This window comes from Pongo pygmaeus, chromosome 15, assembly GCF_028885625.2.
Source record: "Pongo pygmaeus isolate AG05252 chromosome 15, NHGRI_mPonPyg2-v2.0_pri, whole genome shotgun sequence".
NCBI classification, from domain to species: Eukaryota; Metazoa; Chordata; class Mammalia; order Primates; family Hominidae; genus Pongo; species Pongo pygmaeus.
The window spans coordinates 103,930,569-103,949,136 of NC_072388.2; the positions used below are offsets into that span (position 1 = coordinate 103,930,569).

At 65.1% G+C, this 18,568-nt stretch overlaps 1 protein-coding gene across 5 annotated transcripts in view; it reads right to left on the minus strand.

Annotated features, from left to right (window-relative positions):
• AKT1 (AKT serine/threonine kinase 1) overlaps window positions 1-18,196 on the minus strand; it is a 26,370-nt gene extending 8,174 nt beyond the window's left edge. For 2 of the 5 annotated variants that reach the window (XM_054447963.2, XM_054447961.2), the window contains exons 1-4: window positions 17,915-18,196; window positions 15,496-15,687; window positions 14,968-15,092; window positions 2,391-2,519 (exon numbers count right to left, since the gene is read on the minus strand). In XM_054447963.2, coding sequence (XP_054303938.1) covers window positions 2,391-2,519; window positions 14,968-15,013 — 175 coding nt within the window. In that variant the 5' untranslated portion in view covers window positions 15,014-15,092; window positions 15,496-15,687; window positions 17,915-18,196. The remainder of the gene's footprint in view (window positions 1-2,390; window positions 2,520-14,967; window positions 15,093-15,495; window positions 15,688-17,914) is intronic. The other 3 variants (XM_054447962.2, XM_054447960.2, XM_054447964.2) reach the window with 2 other exon arrangements.
• Window positions 18,197-18,568: the final 372 nt, after the last annotated feature.

The following is an 18,568-nucleotide window of genomic DNA, read 5'->3' on the forward strand; positions in this document are numbered from 1 at the left end:
TGAGGGCTGTGGGAACGTGCAGGGCCCTGAGAGGTGTGAGTGAGTGGAGTGTGTAGCCGCTGGGGCTCCATGGCAGGCTCTGGCCCAGCCTGTGCAAGGCAGGAGGAGGCTGAGAGGCCACTGGGGGGCCTCTCACATTCCAGCATCGGGGCCCTGGCAACCACAAGGGGGCCTGGCCAGGCAGCAAGGGAGCTGTCTTCCAGGCCTGGGGGCCAGGAGGGGGCTCGGGACCAGCCTGGTGGGGAGGGTGGCCTGTGTCAACACAGGCCAGAGAAGTGGAAACCGGTGTGAAGCCCCGGCACACCCACCTCCCACTGGCTCCTGGATGGTCCGATGTGCTCCAATATGCAATCCCCAGGGCCAGGGTCTCGAGCCCACTGCCCCGGAACCCTTCCCCGGAGAAAAGCCCCTGGACAGAGGCCCAGCACGGCCCCTGGCCCCTGCCCAGCTCTGCTCTTTGGCCAGGCGCTCCAGGCCACCCACCTATGGCCTAATCTGAAGGCCCCAGCCTTGCCGGCTGCTCAGGCAACACCTCCAGCTGGTACACACCCGTGTGCCTCTCCAGAGAGCTCCCCACCTCGTTCCTTCCCGATGCCTCGGCCTGGCGAGCACACCCACAGCACCCGCCCCCAGCAAGGCCCTGTCCCAGGTGCCGCCAGGCACGCAGCTGGTACCCAGCCTCTTCCTGATCCCTGAAGCCCCAGCCCCAACCGAGGAGACACTGGGGAGGGCGTGGGACAAGTCACAGTGAGTCTCCTGCGTGGTTACGAGGCTGTCAGGGGTGTCTGCCTTCTTGGTCTCCCCTCACCCCTGGGGTGCCCTACTCTATCAGGCTGCCCTGCTGCTGCTGGCCTGAGGCTAGAAGAGCCAGGCAAGGAGACCTCGGCTTACAGGAACCAGGTCCTGGTAAACCCCACCCCAACCCCAGCCCCTCAGCCTGGGGCTTTGCAGGGCAAGGCCTCTGCCCCTCCCAACTAGAAGCTTCAGGGCAGGGTTTGCTGGCCACAGGCCACCTAGCAGCCAGGGTGCCAGACTGACCCCACCTCCCCTTATACCTGCAGGCACCAAGGCTGGGAGTCCTTCCCTGTCCAGCCTGGGGACGGATTCCCTGCATTTAACCTCCTCCCAGACCCTGGACCAGAACCTGGGGGTCCAGCGAAGTCAAGGGAGTCGGACCACAGGCCTCAAAGAAAGGAGGGCGGAGCTACTTGGAGGGGAGGGGCCGATGCAGCACATGGGGATGGAACCTAGGGCCAGCCCTTGGTGAGCACCTCGCTCTGCACCACAGACCTGCCTGAGACAGATCCCGGAGGCCTGCAGTTACCCAGCCCTGCCACATACAGATGGCCCACAACTGGGCCCTAATTAGCCACTCGGCCACACCTGCATGCCCAACCCGTGTCTCTGGCTGCCACAGGCAGAGCTGGGCTCCAGGACAGGGACACAGAAAATGGGGACCATGCTGGGAGGCCCACGTGTCCCCAGCCTCCCACCTAGCAGGGCGCCTGGGTCTCCGTGCCAGGGTTCCCGTCTGACATGGGTAGGGTTGCACCTGCCCCCGCTACAGGTAGGGAATAAAGCTACAGCAGGGCGGAGCAGGGAGTGTCACATGTCTCTCATCTCTGTGGGATGCTCCAGCCAAGGGCCCCCGCTGGCCTTTCTGCACCTGCCCCTCCATGGGCAAGGAGGCAGCCTCACAGAGGGGAAGCACAGGCTCCGCCACGGGGTCTGGGGGCTGAGAGCCTGTGCAGGGAGAGGCATGAGCTCTTCCTCGAGTGATGGAGGCTTCAGAGCTGGAGACCCCCATGGACTCTTGCCCCCTCACCCAAGGGGTTTCCCAGGGAGAGGCCTTGATGGGCTCTATCTACCCGCCTTGGAGGAGGGGCCCCCGGGTCAGCTGTCCACCCTGAGACTGGGCTCTGCTGCCACTTGTCCGGACCCTCCAGCTTCCAGAGCATGGGCACCAGGGAACTGCTCCAGGGTCAGCCAGCCTTGGGACTCGGCCCAGAGATCCCCGCCTAGCCAGCCTCAGGACTCGGCTCGGAGACCCCTGCCCAGCCAGCCTCGGCCTCGGGACTCGGCCCAGAGACCCCCGCCTAGCCAGCCTCAGCCTCGGGACTCGGCCCAGAGACCCCCGCCTAGTCAGCCTCAGCCTTAGGACTCAGCCTGGAGACTCCCACCCAGCCAGCCTCAGCTTTGGGACTCAGCCCGGAGACCCCTGCCCAGCCAGCCTCGGGACTCGGCCCAGAGACCCCCACCCAGCCAGTGCTTGTTGCTTGCCAGCCCAGGACATGGAGGCTCCAGGGGACCCCGATCGTGGGGCCCGGTGGGCAAAGAGGGCTCCAGCCAACCCCCAAATCTGAATCCCGAGAGGCCGAGGGGACACTTACGCGCCACAGAGAAGTTGTTGAGGGGGGCCTCACGTTGGTCCACGTCCTGCGGCCGCTCCTTGTAGCCAATGAAGGTGCCATCATTCTTGAGGAGGAAGTAGCGTGGCCGCCAGGTCTTGATGTACTCCCCTACAGATGTGCGGGTGGTGAGAGACACACACACTCTACCCGTCAGACCCTCACCAGGCAGCCAGGCAGCAACTGGGTGTGCCAGGACAGATGTGCCTGGAACGCCTGAGTCCCCGGGGGCAGGCGTGGTGCGGGAGCTGTTTCTTAGGGCCAGCGACAGAAACGGCCCTGGGTCAATGGGAAGGCAGACTCGCCCCACCACAGCGCCCCTCTCAGAAGAGCCACCCCGAGCTGTGTCTGAAAACGGGCTGGGCCAGCTGGACGCAGGGGATGGAGTACCATGGACAGGAGGCCAGGAAGAGGTCTGGGCCAGTCTGCACAGCCTTCCTGGAGGAGGCAGCCCCAAACCAGCCAGTCCCCAGCAGGCACCAGCAGCAGCTCGGGCTCCAGCTATGGCCACAGGGGCTGCGGGGCTGAGAGCGTTCCCCAATCAACCAGGGTCGGCCAGGTGGCGACAGCAGGTGACAGTGGCATGTGTGGGCTGCCCAGCATGGCCGGCCCCCACCCCCGCCGCCACCCGCCAAGAGGACGGAGCATGGCGTCCGCAGTTAGAGGTCAGCACCACTCAGACTGAGGGCCGGGCTAGCGGGACAGGACTGCCCACTGCCGTGGGACCGCACTCTCTGTCTAGGGGCCTGGAGCACCGTCCTGGGGACTGCCGACGAAATCAGACACGGAGGTGGCCCAGCCAGCTGGGCAGGGGCCCCAGGGCACAGGGGGTGTCAAGTCCCCAGGCTAAGACCCACACTCAGGCCCTGCCGCCGTCGGCCCTGCCGCGTCCCACCCGTGGGTCATTCAGGTACACGGGAACATTTTCCCTCGAGTTTTGCAGCATCAGCCGTACGCAGCGTTCACACTTCAGAATCAGAGCAGCTGTCCTTGGTGATAGCCCAGCAAGTACCATTTTTCATACTGACACTCGGAAAAAAATGTTGCACTTACATTTTGCCAAGCAAGGAGTTTGAACAACAGGGAACTTACTAATTAGGCAACTGCTTCATATGAGGGGCCGCTGGGCAGGGGTTGGGGAGGGGGCCGCTGGGCAGGGGTTGGGGAGGGGGCCGCTGGGCAGGGGTTGGGGAGGGGGCCAGGGTAGGGGGTTGGGGTCCCTGAGCCCTGGGGCCCGGGTTTTCCTGCCACACTGAGCCCCAGACAGGGACATCTGGAGGGATGTGGGGGACAAGCAATTGTCCCATCACCAGACCACCCACCACCCAGTCCTGCTGGGTCTTTGTAGTGAGCCCAGACGCGTCCAGCCCTCCCTGGTGCACAGGGAAGTCCCAGAAGGGCAGCAGCCCCAGGGGAGCTCAGAGGACATGGGCCATGGGTACCCCAGCAGGCATTCTACTTTCCAGGGAGCCACGGGCGAGTTCTTTAAGAGGTGAGCCACCAAGGCTGGACAAATGGCCACCCCTTGGCCAGGTGACCTCTCCCTCCTACCCCAGTCCCAGCTGCCTAATGCCCTTCCCACCAGCACCACGAGGCGAGGTCTCCACAAGACCAGCCCTCTCTCTGCCCAAGCCAGGGCTGCTGGGGGGATGCTGGTGGAGGGCGGGGACACCCCACCCAGCAGGGCGTGAGTGTGGGGAGAGGCTGTTGTCAGGTCTGGGGTGGACCAGGAAGGGGACAGCCACAGCCCACTCATAGCTGCCTGACACCTCTGGAGGATGGCCAACACCCAGTTGCAGGGAGGACGATCCAGGGCCCAGAATCTGCCCCTGTGCCCAAGAGCACTCATCAGGGGACCCCACCCATTCCACAAGCCCTCCATGCCCCTGCCAGTGGGCTGCCGGGCAGGCGTGGTCCTGCCACCCTTGGGCGCTGGCTCCTGTCCCTGACCTGGGATCTCACACGCACACCCCCGAGTGTGCACACACACGCACATATGTGCCACGCAGCTCCACCCCGCCTCCCAGGTCCCCTCCCTCAGCCACAGGGCCCCTGCAGGTGCAGCAGGAGGGCAGGGGCTCTCAGTGAGAGCAGAGCAGGCTCAGGGGGCTGCATACAGCCCACCCCACCCGTCCCCCATCCTGGGCCACCCTGCCGCTCACGCCCACCCGCCTGCGTGCCAGTCTGGAGCTGTCGGCCCCTGATGGAGTGCCTCCCATCCTGCCAGCTGCCACTCCCCGGGATGCTAACTGAGCGGGAAGACTGATGAGCGCCCAGGCCCGGCACCCCTGAAACCCATCTTGATCCACCAACTGCTGCCAGCCCCCACCGTATCCAGCATGGCCCCGTGCTGCCCCCGAGCACGCAGCTCCCGTGCCCAACCCCAGCCTCGCCCCTGACCCTGCTGCCACAAGCCCAGCCCCAGGTTCTGGGAGCTGCATCTGGGGGGTTCTGGGAGCTGGATCTGGGGGTGCGGGAGGGGCAGGCCCAGGAGCAGCGCTTACCAGGCGTGGGGGGTGGGAGAGGACAGGTGCCTAGCCCCAAGCACTCCTGGAAAGTCCTGGGATGGGCAGAGGCCCAAATGGGCCCTGGGTTTTCAGTGCCTTCCCCTTGCCTCGCCCCACAGACCCAGGGAACAGACGGGGATCAGGGCCTGGCCCAGGAGACAGGTGTGAGTGAAGGGGCCTCACGTGGTCTCTGTCTTCGGCAGCCCAGCCCAGCACACAGACCCCCCCCAGGGGAGGAGCAGAATCCCCAGGGACCCGGGGTAAGGGGTCCGGAGACACACAGTTCTTTCTTCATCTCTCGCCCAGAGGGTCAGCTAGAGGACCACTTCGGGGGTGCCAGCTGCAGCCAGGGCCGTGTCTCGAATCTTAACGAGTTCAGCCCAGACAGGATGCTGGGTGGGCGGCCAGCCCCGACAGCAGATGCCCCAGGGCCCCACTACTCCCTGATCCAGGACTAGGGTGACACAGGACGGGGCAGGTGGAGGAGACAGCCACCCGGGGCCCAGCATCACTGTCCTCATGGCCGCGGGATGCCTGCAGGCCAGCACCTGCCTGCTCCGGGTCCCTCAGGAGGGTGGGAGCACAGACACATCAGCCAGGGCCGCCCCCCCAGACCCCTCAGACAAAGAGACCAACCCACATGGAGTCTTCTCCTTCGCTATCCTGAGGGTCCCCAGGGGAACTGGAACCTGTCATCCAGGACTTTCTTGAGTTCCCCACCCTGTTGTGGGTCTCAGATGCCCCCCACTCAAGGCAGGAGTGGGTCCACTTGGAGAGTGGCCTCTCAATTCCTGACACCCCAGGAAAAGTGCCCTGCATTGCCGGGAGAACTGGAACCAGGCAGTAGGAACCTCGTCCTCCACACCGACCATGGGAAGCACCCACCAGAGAGGGGCCTTCCATCTCCCCACCATCGGCCAGCTGGTGTCCCCCCCACCCCACCCCACTCACCCCCCCAACCCCACCCCACTCACCCCCCCAACCCCACCCCACCCCACCCCACCCACCTGCCTACACAGCTGAGGGCACCAAACACAGAGTGGGCACAGACCCCTAGGTTGCCACGCCAGGCCCTCACTCCAGACGGGTACAAGCAGGCAACAAATGGGGAGCCCAGGGCACGCCCTACCCCACACACAGCCAGAGTCATCTCCTGCCAGCAGCCACTCCCAAGGGCAGTGGAGACCGCCCGGTATTCAGGCCCAGGGGGCCTCTTCAGTCTCTAACTCTCACACCCCCATGCTTGGCTCGAGAACCCCCAAGTCCCCAACCGCTGTACATGCTTCAGACCTGGGACCTGCAGCAGGCAGGGTCCCAGTGCAGCCCCGGCCTGGGCCTCAGGGTCTAGCAGTAAAGAGGGCTCGGTGCCCCTTCAGAAATGTCAGCAAGTCCGGATGGGAGACCCCACACCACTGCCAGAAGACCTGAGTGGGGGACTGAGTGGAGGACAGCACTGGGGACTGGTCCCACCCTCCTGCCCCATGGTGGGTTCCCTCAGCAGCAGGGAAGCAGCAGCTCCAGTCCCACCCTCCTGCTGGTCCCCTGGGCAGTGGGAGGCAGCAGCTCCGGTCCCACCCTTCAGGGTTCTCTCAAGGCCAGCCCTGGGCCGGGTGGGAGCCACCCTGACCCTTAACCCTGGGGCACTGCACCTATCCAAGACCAAGTCCTGCGAAGCCACGAGGGAAGGGGCTCCTGTGCCTGATGAAACCCATAACCCTCCCCACCAGCCAGCACATCCATGGCCCAGGGCTCCAGGCATGGGAGGTGGCTGCCCTCGGTGGGGGGTAGGCAGTTGGCCAGACTCCTGTGCCCTGCCTGGGGGGACAGCGGGGACCAGGCTCCCTCGACTCCTCCTGCACCTCCTGGGCCCCACACACCCCCAGCCCTGGTCCCTTTGACATCCCGATGTCCCGGGTGGCCCTCCAGCAGGAGTGATCTTCCATCCCCAACCCCGCTCATCCCCAGGAAGGGGCTGGAGCACCCCCAAGGAAAGAGGGTTCCTTCCCAGAAGTCCTCCTGGGCCAAATACCGGGGTTCTGAGAGGAAGCTGTTCCTGCCTGGCCTCCCCCAACCCACACCACCACCACGAGGACCATATGGACAGTCACAGGCAGCCCACCCTCTCCACGCCTCGCACACATGTGTCCCAGGCCACACTGTGGGTCAGGCCCCCCAAAGCAGCACCCACTTAGACATGGGGGCCAGGACCCACGTGCCATGGGCAGGACTGGGTGGGCCCCTGAGGGCCAGCTGGTGGCCCTCCACATCCCAGGACTGACCACCTCCTGAGCCACCAGGTGTGTCAGCCCCTCTAGGCCACCACGTCCTCAGCTCCGTGAACATTCTCTCAAAGTCCCCAGTTCTCAGGAAACTGCTGGATAAACACTTCGCAGAGACGGTGGTGGCAGCGGCTGGCAGGGTGCCAGGCGGCACCAAGCTGCTTCTCCACAGCGAAGTGAGCCCAGCAGGCCCTGGGAGCGGGCGCCAGCTGACAGCGGCCACCGTGGTCCCCACTGCCGACACATCCATCGCCCCGACAGCTGCCAGGGGCCCATTTACCTTCTCCAGCACATTGAGCAGACGGCTCTGCTGACGGCAGCCCATGAGGGGCCCGCAACCCACCCTCCCTGCCTGCCAGGAGACCGCACAGCTCACCGCGAAGGACCCGGCCTGCCAGGCCTCTGCCCGGGCCCGGGAGTACACACCCCTTTACCAGCAGCCCTCAAACCCTGTAAACAACCAGGCTGGGGTGGGGGCAGGGGAGGCGCCACACAACGGAGGCCAGCTGACCCCACTCGGCTGGAGCCCCCATGTCTGTGGGTGAAATACATCCACTGCTCCTCCCGGCACAAGCCCTTCTGAGGGGGCACAAGTGGCCAGTCTGCACAAGGAGAGGTGTCTGTTCCCGCCGGGCAGAGGGCTGGCGCTCCACCTGCCTGGGCCTCTCCCAGCCCAGGACCCACTCTGCTCTCCCAGAAAGCCCACCAGGCAGGCAGGGCGGGCAGGGCTCATCATGCCCATCAGCTCCCTGGGGAAACTGAGACTTAGGGGAGGTGACCCTCAGAGGCACATCATGACCAGAGACCCCAGGTCCTGCCGCCAAGGCAGGGGTTGTAACTTGACACAAACTGCAAATTCTTCACCTCCTTCTGCTCCACCACTGAGCAGGCCTCAGCCCGACACACACATATCGGGAGGAACACGGGTGCCGGCAGGCGGCACCACCATGACCCCGTCCACCTCGCTGAGGCACAGCTGGAGGTGCTGGGGCCCCTCTTCCTGCCACTCCAGGGCAGCACCTGGCTCTCAGCTTTCCATTCTCCTGGGGCTCTACTGGGTGGGGTACTGGGCCTGCCTGGTGCTGCCCCTGACAGACCACCTGAGCCTGGATGTCCTCCCCCACAGGCACTGCCCGTCACCCACCCCTTGGGCCGGCAAAGGCACCCCACCTGCCACACACCCATCCATCGCAGAGCCCAGCAGGGGCACATCCCAAGACCCTGTGGATCTGGCCCTGTCCCTGTCCCTGTCCCCCACTTCATTTTTGGTCTGCCCCAAACAAGCCCCACCCATGTCACGGCCCACCCTGCCTACTCAGGACCCCTGCAGATGAGGCTGCAGCCCCTCCCTGGCACCTCCTACTCTGCCCCGCCCACTCTCCCCATAACTTGCAGCAGGCTTTGCCTAGTGCCCTCCACCCAGTGGGTTCCCAGGGCCCTCACCCTCGCTCCCTGTGTGGGAGGAAGCTGGGCATGGGGACAGCACACAGTGCCTGCTGCGAGGGAGGGCTGGCCACAGTGTCCCACGTGTAGACACTGCCCTCGGGAAAGGCAGTGGGCACGGGCACAGGCTCCTTCCGGGGCTCGGCCGGGGGCACGCAGCCATGCCCACAGCCCCTCCCTCCTCCCGTCTCTCTCGGGCAGGGCCCCTGGCGGTTGAAGGGCTCCAGTACTGGCCTCTCAATCCCTGACACCCCAGGAAAAGTGCCCTGCATTGCCGGGGGGACTGGAACCAGGCAGTAGGGACCTCGTCCTCCACACCGACCACAGGAAGCACCCGCCGGAGAGGGGCCTTCCACCTCCCCACCATCGGCCTGCTCTTGTTTCTGCCCCAACTTGGAGCCACACCTGGGGCAGGAGGGCCCCCAGAGCACGGCCAGCTGCGGAGGCTGCTCCTTCTGATCCCCTGGCCTGCTGGGCTATTGTGGCCCTGACCCCCACGGCCCCACCCCCCACCCCACCAAGCTTGTGCAGCTCAGCATCTCCGCGCCCTACGCCTGGCTGCTGTGCCCCTGGCCCCAGTCCGTGGGGAAGCCAGCCAGTCCCTGGCCAGCCGAAGGGCCTCTCTGCATTCTCCAGGCCCAGGGAGCAGCCACCTCCCTGCCAGGCCTGCCCAGGGGGTGTCTCCACCCCTGAGCTGGACAACCAGCTGAAGGCCTGGGCAGGTGGGCCTGCCAGGTTACAGGGTACGGGTGGGGTCTGCGGTCACCGGGCCTGCCGGGGGGTGTGTGAGCCCAAACACAGCGCCCCAAGGATCCCACCCCAAAGCCCCCAACATTGGCAGTAGAGTCACCAATGAACTCCCAACCCCCTCAATTCCAATGTTTCTGAAATCCGAACCTATCATTCCTTAAGGTTCAAGGAAAACACACCTAAAGGCGGCATGGCAGGGAAGGGAACTCCCACTGGAGATGAGGAAGTGAGGGGCCTAGGGTTCGCCCAACAGCCCCATCCTGGCCTGGAGCCCCAGGGCCCTCTGCCAACCTGCCCGGGGCCCCAGAGTTGGGCTGGGGGAACCTTCTCCTGAGGCCATGGGACTGGGCACAGTGGTCCAAGCAGACAGAAGCAGCAGGCATCTGCCCACCAAGGGTGGCCTGGGGCGCAGGCCCAGAGCCACGGCCGCCAGTCTTAGCTATGGGAGGGCCCGAGGGCAGGGTGCTGGCCCCAAGCCAGGCCGGGTGTGCCCAGGCAGAGGGGACGCCAGCAGGGGCCGCGCCAGTTCCCTCCGCTCAGCCTCCTGCAGGACTTCTAGGAACCCGGCCTGATGCAACCCAGCCAGGCTTCTTCTGAGAGTGGAAGGTGTGCAGGGGTCTAGGCCCCAGCGCAGGAACTATTCCACCCGCATTCTGTCCACTCTCCTGGGCCTCAGTTTCCCTTCCTGGAGTCCAGCCCCCCACAGGGCATCCCTGTCCAGAGAGGGCCAGTGACCAAGAAACAGGAAGAAGAGCTGTCCACTCAGGAGCCACCAGGCGTGGGGCTGAGGTCCAGGGCTGGGGCCAGCAGTGACCCCTCACCCCCACTCAAGGCCACCTCGGCTTCCTCTTTTGTTGTTTCTGAAGTGAGAACTCAACAAGCTCCCAAAACAGGAACCTCCCCGATGCTGGCGGCCTCCACCACAGCCACACCATGACCTCCACCAGCCTGTGCCTCCTGCCCCTCTCCCAGGTAGGCCCAGGTCTGTTGGGACCCCCACTCTCTGCCCAGCCCTCCCACCAGGAGCCAGCACACTTGCCTCCCAATCTCTGTCCTTGGCCTGCCCACGGGGGCTGTTCCAGACCCTCAATGCTCCCCCAGGGGAGGCGGAGCTTGGCACTAACCAGCCCAGGGCCCGCGGGACTCACACTGAAGCCACCCAGACGCAGCCTGGGGTTGACCCTCACCTGACAGCCTGGGAAACTGAGGCCCAGGAGGCACAGGCAGCCCTGGCCTGGAGCCCAAAGGTTCCCACAGGCTGAGGGGAGAGTCTGCGGGCTCCCTCCCTCAGGGTCCTGCTGGGCCCCTCATCCTGGCAGGGTAATGAGCAGCCTCCATTTGCACACAGACAATTAGCCCTGCGGGGCCCTCCGCAGCAGCTGCTCTCTGGAGTGGGCTCGGAGCCCCCCACAGACCTCTTCTCAAGGGTGTTTACTCAGCAAAGCCAAGGCCTCCTCCAGGATGAAGGGGAATGGGCTGTACCCTCTGAGGTCCCCCACCTCACGCAGGGACCCCAGGACCAGCTGGATGGCTGAGCAGCAGCTGGGGCTGCAGTGAGGGTCTGTGTCACTCACCAATGTGAAGTAACACACTGGGGTAGAACCACTCTCTCCCTGCCTCAGTGCACCCCACAGGGATAGCCAGTGCCAGGACCTCAAGGCAGGGAGAGGGGGTGGGAAGGAGGCCCAGCCTGGGCACCTGCTTGGGGTCAGAGACCAGCCTCCATACTCCCCACCGGGACGCCTGGGGCTAACTCAGCAGGAGTGGTGAGGGGGCTGCCCTGAGGCCTGGACTGGGGGGTCTATGCCAGGCATGGGCCCGGGGTGGGGCATGGCAAGGACTCAGATGTCCGGAGACTGGACCCTCCGTGAGCTGTGTGGACACACGGTCCCGTGTCACCCGGGCCCAGCCAGGCACCCAGATCCGTGGCTTGGACACGCCGCCCACGCACACTCAGGAGCATCTGCCGCGTAGACCCATACACCACAGGCAGCTTCCCTCAATCCCCACCCACTCGGCCTTGGCCTGTGGGGTCATAGCCTGCCAAAGGCAGCCAGGCCCGCGGCTCTTCCCCGGTCCCTCTCAGACAGCGACCAGCCTGAGGGAGTTCAGGAGGTGCCCCTGCGGCCGGCACACGCTCCTGGCCTAGCCCAGCCCTTTCTCGAGAGCCCAGAGCGCCTCATCCTGGGTCCCAGCATCCCGGCCACCCGCCTCAGCCCTCTCCTGACCCACTTGGTCCAGCCAAGTGGACGGGGGGACGCTCAGGAAGACAGCCGCGAGTGGACAAGGACGGGCCCCAGGCCGGGGCTGCACCAGGGCAGTTCTCCACGGGGCTAGGCTGCAGCCAGGCTGGTGCGCGGCCCCAGGAGCACTGGGGCAAGCGGGCAAGGTGAGCAAGCTGTTGGGGGAAAGCACCTCAAAAGAGCCGTGCGGCCTCTGGCCAAAGCCTGGCACGGAGCTATCAAAGGAAGGAAAACTGCAGGCTGGAGGCCGAGTTCAGCCAGACCTGTGCCCTGGCCCAGGGTTGATTTTTGAAAATTGTCAACCTTCAAAAATCAGGAGACTTCACACAACAGAACAAATCTGTGAAAACGCAAACATCTGAGCAACACTGAGCCCACCAGACCACCAATGGCCAGAGCTGAGCTGGGCCGCTTATCCAGTGAGACAGCCGAAACAGTAGGGGACATCTGGCCGCCTGTCCCTATAGGCCCCACCAGCCTCCTCACTAGCTCCTGCCCTTAACAGCCTAAGCTCACCCTCCAGGAACCATCTCCCTGTTAGATGCGCAGACCCAGAGGCCTCGCCTGGGTCCAGCCACAGGTCCACACAGGCCTGCAGCCGGAACTCCTGTGTCCCAATGCCTGGTCCCTTCTGTCCCTGAAGCTGCTCTGACTCAGAGCACACACATCAGAACAATAGAAAGCAGCCTGGGCCACTTCCCAGAGATGACGCTCACCTCCCAAGGAGCAGGAGAAGGAGCCTGGGCTTGGGGTCTGCAGACACTACCACCCCACCCCTCACACACAGGGCATACTCATCCCCTCTCATCTCAATGAGCACATCAGCCCTGAAGGCACCATCACGCCATGTGTGGCCAGCCCAAGTAGCCGTGGTGGGATTGTCACCTGGGGGTTCAGCTGAGAACCAAAGTGCCCCAGGCCATGGCCGTGGGGAGTCCTGGCAAAGGGGACAGGTGCGAGCCAGCCTCCGGGACAGCACCCTAACCTGCAGGAGCAAGGAAGCGGGGGGAGTGGCACAGGGCATCTGCAAGGGGCTGTGGCCGGGCCTGGAGGACAGTCACTGCGTCCGTCCCTCCCTCACCACCCCCAGCCAGGCCTGACCACTGTGAAGCAGGGGTGGGGTCAGCCCAGCACAGCCCTGCTAGGGACAGGAAGGCAGCTGGTACCTCCAACCAGTGTTGCGGATGGGGCTGGCCCTGCCAGCAGGGTGGCAGAGCACATCTGCAACACACAGGGGACCCTGGGGACGGGAGTGGGGAAATGCAGTAGGCCCTGGAGGACAGGCTTTCCTCCGCAAGCAGCGGCCGGCCATGCGGGTGGACGCCCACCTGCTCTCGGCAACAAGAGGGGCTATGCCTGCCAAGGGCATATGTCATATCCACGCCACCTCCCATCTTCAGCGCCCGCTACACTGGGGATGGAGGAGGAAGAGCCGGGGGTAGAGGTACAGGACCCTCTCTCCTGGCCTGAGGCTAGGGGCCAGGCGACAGAGCCCAGAGGCTGCTGAGGCTGGCTGGACCCCAGCTCAGGGCCCCCCACAAGGCATTCTCCACTCCACTAGGTCTCTCTCCCACCACCGCTCCCTGGTGTAGGTGGGGAAACTGAGGCCCAAGGAGCTCAATGACCTTGCCCTTGGAAAGGGACATGGTGATGAGTGGCTAACCAGGGTTCAAACTCAGCTCTCTGGACGCCCCACTGGGCCGGATGTCCTGTCCCTGCCAGGCCCCTCCTGAAGGCACGACATCAGCAGCAACCTGAAAATCACCCTGGCCTCGGGGGAGCACTCCTGCCTGGACCCAGCTGGCTGATGGGTGCCCCAGTAACTGAGGCCTGGGCCCCGGGGCAGTCAAGGCCCTGGCATCTCCTGGGTCAGCCCTAAATCCAAGAGTCTATCAACAAACAAACATTTGCCAAGGATAAAGAAGCAGCAGCCCCAGGCAGCAGACTGTGTGTGACACAGAGAGGAACAGGGCCAGGGTCGGGGCAGGGGGTCCCTGACACCAAAGAGGGCTGCGAGGTGAGGTGACAGAGCACCTCCAGGCACAGGTGGCAGGACTCCTGGGGAACAAGCCGGGGACAGCACACAGGGAGGGGATGGAGAAGGCAGGATGGGGCAGGAGGTCTTCAGGGGAAGCTGGGCCAGAAGCTCCCCAAGGACCACAGGCCTCTGCAGCCTCCTTGTCTTCATCTTGAGGCCCCGCATGCCGTCACTGGTAGCTGCCCACTCAAACGCTCCAAACACACAGCCAGCCACACCCCCGATCCCCCAGCATCTCATCTCCGTCACTCCTTCACTCCACCCCCAGGCTCCTGTGGCTCCTCGGGCCTGCTCTTCTGTGAGCTCCTATACATCCCACAATGCCCCATCTTGTGACACCCACTTTTGCCACACCTCCCTGTCTGCTCCAGTTGTGTTTGGGGTCTCCCCACTACCAGATGTGAAACCCATCTGCTAGAGGGTACACGTAAAGCGGGGGGGCTGCTGGCATGAGATCACCAGAACTTAGGAGGGAACAAGTCTGGAAAAAGAACTCAGGAGAGGGTGGACCGATTCCGCCTGGGGCAGAAGAGAGTGACTTGGCCAGAGGACCTGGACCTGAACAGGAAGCCCACCCCAGCAGGACAGAGGAGCAAAACAGCCACCCAGCCTCCACCGCACCCCCCTGAGCAATGGAGGGTGGGTGAGGCAGAAGGGCCTGTGCAGGGTTGGAAGGGGTGGGGCTATGTCCCCAGCTCCCGTCCCACCCAGCTGCTGGCCAGGCCCCTCGGGCAGCACCCCCTCCATAGGCTGCAGGGCCAAATGAGTGAGGAGGGGGACACAGGGGCTGGGGGCCTCGGCTCAGCCAGCTCTGCAGCTCCAAGGCAAACATGCCCTGCGCCCAGGCGGTACGGATTCCCCCCACCCCCAAAGCTCAGGCCTGAAGCAGGCACCAGGCCAAGACAAGCAGCCCTGCCCTGCCCTCAGGAGCCCTTGGGCAGTGCCCTGGGCCGCCAGCGTGCCAGACCCTGGAACAGCCCAGTGTCCTCGCCGCCTTCCAGGAAAGCCAGGAGAGAGGCTGGCAGCAGCTCCCCCGCCTGCCAGGGCCCACACCAGGAAGCCACTCAGATGGCCGGCCCTGCACAGGGCCTCATCCTCCTGGCCTCCCCGAGGCCGTGCCCTCCATGCCATGGGAAGACATGGGGCACCGGACACTCACCCTAGGCCAGCCCAGGAGCCCCAGGGGAGGCAGCCCCTCCCACCCAGCAGGCCTGGGCACAAGCACTCACAGACCCTGGGGCCACAGCCACTACCCCCGTCCCTCCCTCCCCAGGTCCAGCCCCGGCAGCGGGTACTAACCTCGTTTGTGCAGCCAGCCCTCCTTCACAATAGCCACGTCGCTCATGGTGCCCGAGGCTCCCACGATGCTCACGCGCTCCTCTCAGGCTGGCGCTCCCCGAGCCCAGCTGGCCTGGCCACAGCCTCTGGGAGAAGCAAAGGAAGCTGAGTGTGAGGCCATGCCCGGCTAAGGGCAGATCCTCGCCCTGGGTGAGCCAGAGACCCACTGCACGTGCCTAGGGGCTCCACCCGCATCTGCCTTCCCAGGTGGGCTGCCATCCCTCTAGGCTCTCTGACCCCCATCTGCCGGCCTGCCTTACCTCTCCCTAAAACACTCACGGCTGCCAAGTGTAAAATCCATGTAATTGAACACAGTTCCCTGGACCTGGGTCTCTCCTCATTCTAGGCTTAGAGCCCCCAGCCCCTGCCACCACCACCCCCAACAGTCAGGCCCTGAGAGCTGCTGCCTTGCTCACCTCCCCATTCCCACCTCCCTCAGGCTTTGGACAAATCACCCCCATCCCCAAAGGCCTTCCCAGCCTCCCTAACCTGATGCACCAGCTGACAGGCTGCCTCCTCCAGGCAGCCTCCTCCAGGCAGCCCCTTTGACTTCTTTGACCCACGCTGGCTCGGCCTTCCCTAAGCCCCTGGTGACAGATGGCCCCGTTTGCTCTCCCTGTCCATGGTGTTCCTACCCATGGATCCTGGGACAGGGCACAGGGCTCCTCCCTGCTCCCCAGACTAGGAAAGCAAAGAAATTCAAACATGAGGAAGGCAGGACCACGATGCAGGCCACTGGCGCAGACAGGAGTCCAGAGCCCTCCAGGGCAAGCCCAAAAACCTCCTGGGAGAAACCCCAGACCCCTCCTAAACCACAGCGCCCCTGCCGGTCTGAATCTGGTTCATTCATTTGGCCAACATGTACTGGGCGTCTCAGGTTTTGCCAGGCCCAGTGCTGGGCGCTGGAGACAAAGAGAGGTTCAGACAAGTCCGTCAGTGAGGAGCACCCAGTCCAGGGTGGTTACAGACCCATAATTACAGCAGTCGGGAGGCAGCAAGTAAGTAGAGGAGCACTGGACAGGCCCCCGCCCTGCAGTGGCCCACCAGCCAACCCTCACCTGAGCACACTTTATCCATTGATCCTGCACCAGCCAACCCTCACCTAAGCACACTTTATTCATTGATCCTGCATGGCTTCCTCATTTCCCCTCTGATGGATGAACTCCTAGGCATCCCTCAAAACCCAGTTCCCACATCACCAACTACAGGCATCCCCAGAAAGAACATTTGGCATGCTCTTCCTGTGAGCAGTCCTCTGCTACCCTTCCAGATGGGCCTTCCTGAGGGGAGGAAGGTTCTCTCTGGGACCTCCAGGCCAGGCAGAGACCCCTGACAACCTCTGTGGAATGGATCCCAACATGGGTCTTTCCACAGCCAGCCTAGATGCTCTCCCGCCAGGCCACCTTTCTGGCCTCCTGAGGCAAGGGCTGGACACCCACAGAGGGTTGCTTTGCACTGATTGTCTTAAGCTACATTTAGAATGGCAGGAAGGCCCATTGCCTTGTGTCTAATGCCAGGACAGGGAAGACCACACCTTGCCCAAAGAGGGAAATGCCCCAAGTACTCAGCACGATGGAAAGCAGGCCAGACTCGAGGAAGGCACCGCAGGACTCCGAGGGCAGGGCTCCAAGCCGCGCACGCCTCAGGCACAGGGGGCTCTGACGACACTGAGTGGGCGTGGCCTGGAGGCAGAGGGCTGGACTCAAAGACCTCTGGATGTCCCCCCACCCCCACACGGGCCTGAGCCCCTCCAAGGCCCGCTGCTGACAGAGTCAGACAGCTGTCCAGAGCCATGTGTAAAAATACATCTGTGCACACGCAGGGTGGTGTACGTCTGCACAGAAACGTATACACCAGGCCAGCACAGGGCTGCCTGTGGGGGCGGAGGGACCCCAACTTCCCACAGCCTCTGTACCTGCCGCCTGCCTTTACCATAAGCACATATTCTTGCTACTATTATTATTTAAGTCACAACTTGAAAAAAAAAAATACTCTGTGTTTCGAAAGGGCTCCTCCATCTGCCTCCAGAACCCTGGTGTATGAGAAGTCTACACAGCTCCGGGGAGAGGGAACCGGACCCCCACCAGTGCACTCCGCCCTTTGCTTGGATGAGGGACTCAAAGCAGTCAAGAAGTGGCCACCTGGAGCAAGGCCGAGAGACCCAGGAGTGAATGTGGGGCGGCCTCTGGCTACAGAGCAGGGGCCCAAGCCCACCCGCTTACCACAGCAGCACTCAGAGGCCGTCCCGACACGACCAAGCTCGCTAGCGCCCCAGGATACTCAATCTAAGGGACAAGCCCCAGCTGCCCTGCAAGCCTTGGCCTCTGGGATGGGCGGGCAGGACCTCCAGGGCCCACCCAAGACAGGAAGCAGTTCCGGGGCCCAGGAGGGTCACAGCCCTTTGTGGCTAGCCTGGGTACCCCGCCACCACGTACAACTTTTTGTCCGTGGGAAATGAAGTCTCCTTCCGGGGCCCTCCCACAAACTTGAAGGCCGGCCGCGGCGAGTCTTTCTCCAACCCCGGGGCACCTCCGCCGGCTGCCCCGCTGGCCCAGCGCCCGGGGAGCCCCACGGCCCGCAGGGGCACCCCGAGCCCCAGCTCCAGGCCCGGCAGCGTCCCTTCTCCCGGGCCCCGGCCTCGCCCGGCGGAGCGGCCTCCCCAAGGTCATGAGGGAGGCTGGGGCCGGCAGCCTGCGCCCCCGGCGCCCGGCGTGGGGCCGCCCTCCCTTGGCCGGGCCCGCGCGCCCCGCGCCCTCCCCGCCCAGGCCCGCTCGGCCACTTCCTGCTCCCGCTCCTCCATTCTGGCGGCGCCGCGGCTCGCGCCCCGGCCCGACCGGCCGCGAACAAAGCGGCCCGGCCCGCGGGGAGGAAATCCAGGCCCGGGCGGCCACGGCGGGCGGGGACTCACCGGGCCGCCGCGTCCGGGCGCGAGCGCGGGCCTAGCCGGGCCGCGGCCTCCGGCGCCCGCCGCTCCGCATCCCCGCGGGCCGGCGCTGGGCGGGGCCGGGCTGGAGGCCGCGGCGGGCGGGGGTGCTGCTCGGGGCCGGGCCTCGCGTGCCGCCGCCGCTCGGTGCCCGGTGCCCGGCGCTCGGTGCTTGGCCGCCTGCTCCCGTCCTTCGGGCCGCGCTGGCTGCGCTGGGCCAGCCGCCTGCCGCGCTCGGTCCTGCCGCCGCCGCCGGCCCGCCCTCTCCCCGCCCCGCGCCCGCCCCGCGCCCGGAGCCGCCCGCCCACATCCGCCTCCGCCGCCCGGGGCGTCCCCACCGCGCGGCCGGCGGCGAGGGCGGAGCGCGCCCGGGGAGCGCGCGGCCGGGCTGAGGGGCAGCCTCCGGCGACCTGGGCCCTGGGCTGGGCTGCTAACGGAGCCCGGCCACGAGCCAGCCCGTCCCGGGGCCACGCCCTCTCTGGCCTCAGTTTCCCCGTCTGTAAAGTGACTCGGCGCTTCTGGGCTCGCTCTGCCGTGACCCTAGTAGAAGGGGCCCGAGACAGGTCAGGGACGAATCCCGGACTTCTGCCTCCGCGCGCGGGGCGGGGGTGGCTTAGGTTGACTTTCAGGCTGTGCCCC